This window comes from Spinacia oleracea, chromosome 2, assembly GCF_020520425.1.
Source record: "Spinacia oleracea cultivar Varoflay chromosome 2, BTI_SOV_V1, whole genome shotgun sequence".
NCBI classification, from domain to species: Eukaryota; Viridiplantae; Streptophyta; class Magnoliopsida; order Caryophyllales; family Amaranthaceae; genus Spinacia; species Spinacia oleracea.
Window position 1 is genome coordinate 14126802 of NC_079488.1, and position 7555 is coordinate 14134356.

General features: G+C 43.7%; 1 protein-coding gene across 1 annotated transcript; it reads left to right on the top strand.

Moving 5' to 3' along the window:
• The first annotated feature begins 335 nt into the window (after positions 1–335).
• LOC130467243 (uncharacterized) lies at positions 336–1354 on the top strand. Its single transcript, XM_056835695.1, has 2 exons — positions 336–721; positions 784–1354. The coding sequence occupies exons 1-2, from the start codon at positions 336–338 to the stop codon at positions 1352–1354; spliced, it is 957 nt and encodes a 318-aa protein (XP_056691673.1).
• Positions 1355–7555: the final 6201 nt, after the last annotated feature.

A 7555-nucleotide genomic window follows, 5' to 3' on the forward strand; every position in this document is an offset into this window, starting at 1 on the left:
CCCGCAGGACATCTCCCAAAAGGCAATCACCTTCTCCCATAAGGAGACGCCACTCACCCCCTAGCCGGGTTAGAGGCCACTCCCCTCGGACAAGGACTCCACCCCTTGACCAACAGCCAAGGGCTCATTCATCTTCCCATCGCCCAAGGCACCGTTCACCCTCGAGGACAACAAGGAGCCCGCCACGCCATGAGCGAGCATACTCGCCCCTCCCAAAAAGTAAGGGTAGGCATACCTCCCCAAGAGGAAGATGGGGCTCCCCTCCACCAAGAACTGATAGGCACAGACATACCTCATCATTGCAAGAGGCTCTCACTCCCTTCTCCTAAGAAATAATGAACACCCCCCGCCGGGACAAAGTGAAGGTCCCTACCATCGAAGCCTTCGACGGAACTACTGACCCAGAAGAGCACATGGCTGCATATGCGGCCCAAATGAACGTCCGGACTGGGTGTGGAGCTACTTGGTGCAGATACTTTCCTACCACCTTGAAGGGTCTTTCCCTTATCTGGTTCAACAAGCACGTGCCAAAGGGAAGTATCAAGATCTACAGTGAGCTTGAAAAAGTTTTCATCAGCCAATTCGCGGCGGGTCGAAGGCACCAAAAGACAAGTGTCAACTTAATGGCAGTCAGACAGGGAGAGACGGAGACCCTTCGCAATTATATTAAGAGATTCAATGAAGAAGTCCTAAAGATATACAATCTCAAGGACGAAACCAAGTTCGCAGCCTCTTGGCAGGCCTTCAGCCAGATGACTTCAAGTTTGCTTTGATCAAGTCCAGGGTGTCTAACCTCGAAGAAGCCATGGAAAAAGCCCAAATGCACATACAACCTACAGACGTCTGTAAAATCAGTTGGGTTGGTGAGCGTAGCACAAGGAAAAAACAAAAGCCAAATTGGGGAGAGACCTCAAAATCGGACAAGAAGAAAAAAGAAAATGGAAGCCTTGACCAAGCTCAACCCTCCCTCAAAAGCTCAGTTGTAGCTGATGACCATGGTGAGGATCCGAGGTACAACCGCAATAGGCGGGAGATTTACCTTGATCTCAAAGGAAAAGACATCCTCCCTAAGCCACCTGCAATCCGTACGCCCGAAGCAAAGCAAGACAAGTCACTTTGGTGTGAGTTTCACCACGAATGCGGGCACACCACAAAGAACTGTAGGGAGCTGAAAAGGGCATTGGATCACTTGGCCGACAAGGGCGAGCTGAATATTTACTCAAGGAAGAATCCTCCCCCAAAAGCAAAAGCCAAAGAAAAGGAGTCCCCTAGTGATGATACGGGAGACTACACTGGAGTGATAGCCGGCGGCTTGGCAACAGGCGGGTCTGTGAGCAAGGCGAAGGATAGCTAATGGGCTTTTGAACATCAAGTCCTAAAAGTGGCATCAGCTTCTCAAACACCCCCGGTGATGATATTTGGTGGGAGCACTGGCCACCCAATTCAAGAGTCCCATGATGATCCCCTGGTCATCGAGATGAAAGTCGCTAACTCAACAGTAGGGCGAGTGTTAGTGGATAGTGGATCATCCGCCGACATCATTACTCTAAAGTGTCTAGAAGGGCTCAAGTATTCCAAAGATGATCTAAGAACAATCTCCCAACCACTCATTGGGTTCGGAGGTCAAACCGTCCATCCCCAAGGCACTATCAAACTACCCGTCAAGCTGGGTCCCAAGAACAAAGGAAGGCGACTGCTAGTAGAATTTCTTGTCGTTGATATCTCCCTACCATACAACATCATCTTAGGTCGGCCTTTACTAAACAAAATAAAAGCTGCAATCTCTTTGTACCAACTTCTCATGTAGTTTGAGTTGGAAGGTGGCACCGTGGGAAAAATCTTTGGGGATCAACAAGTGGGCAGGCGATGCTATGTTAACAGTCTCAAGAGAGGGACAAGCAACCCCCAGCCACTGGCCAAGAAATCCAAGCCGGAAGAGACTCGAAACTCCTGAAGGCAAGCCCCTCCCTCGTCCATGGAACGCCGACAACCTTAGAAGGTTTTACGTTCAATCTCCTAAGCATTTTTCCCTTTCTCAAAAGTACTTAGCTTTATAGCTCGCAGCCATAGTTTTCAATGATGAAAGTTGGGGTAAGATACATGTAAGCCCGCCACAGGCTAAATAACATTCCATCATTGTAAACGAATTTTCAATTTTTCAAGGCAATAGTAAAGAGCTCGGCGGATATTACTTAGAATTTTTTTTGTCTTTTTTAGAATGTTGTAAAGTAGAAGCCAAACATTGGCCAAGCAAGCTCAGCATACATCAAAAGGAAAAGACAAGCCAATTCAAACATATGAACTCACTCTTATACTTAGCAAAATAATCTAAGTCACTTTCAAGAATGTTTGCATCATCGTTCGCCCAAGCATGGGGATCCTCAGTCCCTTTGGAGAACAGCAGCCCATTGTGAGGGGGTCGAAAAAGCACGAGGCTAATGCGTGACCTCGTCCCTCGTGGGTGTGACGCTTCTTTTTGTCAAATCAAGTGTAATTGGATTTCCTGTGAGTTTACACCCAATTGAGTAGTAATATAGGAGTCGCCATTCAGTTTTTAACAACAATGAGAAAAACTGACAAAACCCGGTTATCGTGACATAAAGGGAGTGCAATTATGTTTTACCACGACGGCCGTAGGTTCCCTTGTGATCCCTGGTGGTGGGGATCGCTCAACGTACACCCGCGGGGTAGAGATTGAGGGTTCGGGGGACTGTAACTACCGAGAGGAGTACTCGCTCTTCGATAACTCCAGAGGCAGGATATCCTTACTAGCTCAGCATAAATAATTGAAGGGACATGCGTTAACTATTAAACTAATCTGAGTTTATTTTATCAATATGCAACATATAGTACTAGATCGAACGCGATTATCTGATTTAGATTGTTTTAAGGGACCTAGCATGATAATCCAATTTCCCAAAAATATCATATTTATTAAGCGTGATCGAACAATCAGATTTTAGTTAGTTTAACAGTTCATAAAATGGCGAGGAAAGCAATTAAACCATGGAAAAGGGACACATTACGACGCACCCTTGAGAGGTGCGTCACGGTTCTCAGAAAACTAACCACTTTGACTTTGCTATTTCTCCTTTTATTTAACGAATCTCAAATTATGGGACATGATACGTTCTGTTCGATTTATGGATCGATTGCGACAGAACGCGTGATCAGTTTTGCAGCGTGAGGCTTAAGCTTAGGGGTTTAGAGTCAATACTCAGAATATAATTGTGTGTTGTGTGTCCTTTTCACGTCGAACTTAAGGGTCTATTTATAGGAAAGAGTGGCGTAGAAAGATAGATTTTCAGGAATTTGAATACGAAACGGATTAGGAAAAGAATCTGTCCCAGGTATTTTCGGCGCCCAGCTCTGGGCGTCAAAGATGTCGGCGCCCAGGGCTGGGCGTTGAAAATAGGGTCTGGCAGAATTCTTTGTCAGATTGGACTCTAGAGTACGGAGTTCATTAAGAGACTTAATCCGAGTTATTTGGTGCGTATCAATTTACGACGGAATGCGTCTGGGCCCTTTACGAACTCTAGGTTCGTTATGAGTTTAATTAATACGTTAACTCTTTTATCGAACTGTGATAGGAACAGAATTCCTTTTACAATTTCTATCTCTTTTAGGATTTATGTTGGAGCGCAACACCTAATTCTGACAGGTTTCTATCTTTTTATTCTTACTACTTTTAACAACTACCCATTACGGTAGTTACTATTTTTAGCAGGTTTCCATAAATGGCAGGCTTCGGGTGAAATGAAAAGGGTGATTGAGATTCGTTATTTTATAGGAGATGCGTTTTCAAGTGGAGATTTATGTTTTCATCATCGAACCTTCCCTTTCGGGAATGGGGACAAAAGTAGGTGTCTACAGTTAGCCCCCACTTTGACTGAGTCTTGGAGTAAGACGATGGTCAAAGTATTAGACGGAGTGCGTCACACAAGCCATGGTGACCTGCTTTTGCGAGGGTCTCACGAGCCCCCGAGTGATAACATTTGACTTAAGGGTCATCACTTGAAGTGTCGACATATCCCTCACGTGTCATTGGGATTTGTCAACGGATAATATAGAAACTTCCTCACTTTGTCATTGGAAGGATCTAAAGGTGCGTAGAAAACTCCCTCCCTTTGTCATTGGGAGTAGCTACAGATGTTTTCGAAATCAAAGCTATAAAGTGTAATTGGGCCTGGCCAAGCCCAATCACGAGGTAAAAATGTTTTTAAAGATTCTCATTTTCAGGGCTAGCTAAACGAGAAAACCCCCTTGTTTTTACGGGACGTAAAACGAAGGAAAATCCAGCACATCGCTCTTTTTTGGAAAAAACGGAAAACCAATCCTTTAATTTTTGGAAAAAGGGAAAACCAATCACATCGTTCTTTTTTGGAAAAACGGAAAACCAATCCTTTAATTTTTGGAAAAAGGGAAAACCGATCCTTTAATTTTTGGAAAAAGGGAAAACCGATCCTTTAATTTTTGGAAAAAGGGAAAACCGATCCTTTAATTTTTGGAAAAAGGGAAAACCGCTCCTTTAATTTTTGGAAAAAGGGAAAACCGATCCTATAATTTTTGGAAAAAGGGAAAACCGACAAAGGTTATCGCTGCAGCGACTAAGGACCTGCGCGGTTAGTGACGCAGACCCCGTCGGCTAAAGATGGCGAGCCTGTCCGCTAAGGGTGGACACCCCGTCCGATAGAAGTGGACGAACCTATTTTTGAAATTTGAAAATAAGGACCTACGCGTCTTGTGACGTAGACCCCGCCGGCTGAAGATGGCGAGCCTGTTTCATTTTGAATTTTGAAAATTTCATTTTTTGGAAAACTGAGGACCTGCGCGGCTAGTGACGCAGACCCCGCCCGCTGAAGGTGGGCGAGCCCTGTCCGCTAAGGGTGGACATCCCTGAATTCGTTTTTTTCCTTGATTTGGAACTTGCGTGGTTCGCGGTGCGATCTTGCCTGATTGAGGTGGGCAAGTCTCTATTTTTTGTTAATTGTGGTTTCTTTTTTTTGAGAATTTCTTTTGTTCATTCTTGCAAGAGCGAATTCTTCCGAGGGATGCTCGAATTTAGTTGTAACCTGAACGTGGGCTGAGAACGTGTTCAGACGGACCTTTGTCTTGTGACCGTCTGCTTTCGTGGTTTTGAGCTAGTCTTTATGGCTCGATTTTTGCCACTACCTGGGTCCTTGATTGGGGGACTACGTATAGGTATCAACGGCGACCTTTGTCTTGAGGTCGTAAACCGGTTTTATTTTTTGAGACATGTTAGGTTATGATACATATGACATTACATAGATCATGCGGAAACAACCATTAACCCAGGACAACATATTATTTACACATAATCATATAGCATAATTTAGATGCATACTCTTTGTTGCGTGCCCTCCCTAGCTGCGCCCGAACCGAACAAGAACAAGTCTTTAGGACTCCAAGTGTCGTCCCTCCGTAGATAGTCCACAGCACGTCCGGATCCGCCTTAAGATTGACCAACTAGAATCGCCCTTAAGGTACTAGAAAATTTCGGCACTTTTATGAGCAAGATGTGTGTTTTAATTTTCTCTCAAAAAACTCACTTTTGAATACTTTTAAACTTGTTATAAATTGTGAGCCCTAGCCTCATATTTATAGGGGTATGGAAAGGGAATCGAAATCCTATTCAGATACAAATTAATTAAACCTAGAATCCTACAAGAACTCTAATTTAATTAATTTATCAAATAGAATTAGGAATTTAATCATTAACCGAACTCTGCATGTTTTAGGAAACGTGCAAGAACACAAACACTTGCACACACACGCACGGCAGCCACGATGGGCCCCCATGCGTGCGCGCGAGCAGCAGCCCACGCAGCGCCCGCGCGCGCTGCGCGCTGCGCGTGCTGTGCGCGCTGCGCAGCCTGCTGGGCCTGGCCTTGCGCTGGGCCTGGCGTGGCTGTTTGTGCGGCGCGCTTGGCTTGCTGGGCGATGGCCTGGCTTCGTGCTGGGCCTCGTCCGGCAGGCCTCGTCCGATGCTTATTCGTACGATGCGCTTCCGATTAAATTTTCCGATTCCGGAATTCATTTCCGATACGAACAATATTTAATATTTCCGATTCCGGAATTAATTTCCGTTTCGAACAAATATTTAATATTTCCGTATCCGGAATTATTTTCCGATTCCGGTAATATTTCCGATTCTGACAATATTTCCGTTTCCGGCAATATTTCCGATTCTGGCAATATTTCCATTTCCGATAATATTTTCCGATACGTACCATGTTTCCGTTTCCGGCAACATCTACGACTTGGATAATATTTATATTTCCGATACGATCCATATTTCCGTTTCCGGCAATATCATCGTTTCCGGAGTATTCATTTCTTGCCTGTGACGATCTTAGCTCCCACTGAAACCAAGATCCGTCGGTTCCGAATATTCATAGATGGAGTATTTAATGCCATTAAATACTTGATCCGTTTACGTACTATTTGTGTGACCCTACGGGTTCAGTCAAGAGTAAGCTGTGGATTAATATCATTAATTCCACTTGAACTGAAGCGGCCTCTAGCTAGGCATTCAGCTCACTTGATCTCACTGAATTATTAACTTGTTAATTAATACTGAACCGCATTTATTAGACTTAACATAGAATGCATACTTGGACCAAGGGCATTATTCCTTCAGTCTCCCACTTGTCCTTAGGGACAAGTGTGCATTTCCTAATTCCTTTGTCACTCGATGCTTGCTCTTGAACATACGGTAAGAGTTGTCATCCTTATTATGTCCAGAGGTGTTCCTCGGTTTCAGAGTTCAACTGATCAAATAAACAGATAATCATAATCTATGATTCATCCGAGCACGGCCATGCATTTCACAGTTTCTAGCTCTCCGAGTGGCCTTGTACAACTTTTAAGCATCTCATCCCGATTTATGGGAGGACAATCCCAATCTTGCGATCTTGAGATTAGACTTCGTTTGATAGGTGATTACCTGAGCGTTGCCTTTATAGCCTCCTTTTACGGTGCGACGGTTGGTCAACGTCAAAGCAACCAGTTCTCAAACAAGTAATCTCAAATCACTCAGGTATTGAGGATTTAGTGTCTAATAATTTAATGAAATTTACTTATGACAGATTTTCATCTCTTACAGTAAAGTTTCATAGGTTTTGTCCGATACTAATCTTCCCAAAGTAAGTATCTATGCAAATGATTATGACATTGCCATGTCCACATAGTTCAAGAAACAGAACTACTAGTCATCTTGCATTCTAATCGTCTAACGTTTTCTATGCGTCCAATTTTATAGAAAACTCCGACTAGGGACCATTTTCAACCTTTGACATTCAAGTTCACTTGATAGACATTTCTTAGTCACAGGACTGGTCCTGACAGTCTATTCTGAATATATCATCAAATTGAAGGGACTCATCATTTAATACTAAACCAAGATTAAATGGAATATGAAAATACATTTCATATATGATAAATGTTCAACCCCAATGTTTTATAACCATGGGCCTCAAACCCATCTTCTAAAACAATTCATGGAATTCAAAGCTATGCTTGATTTCCAGTGCTA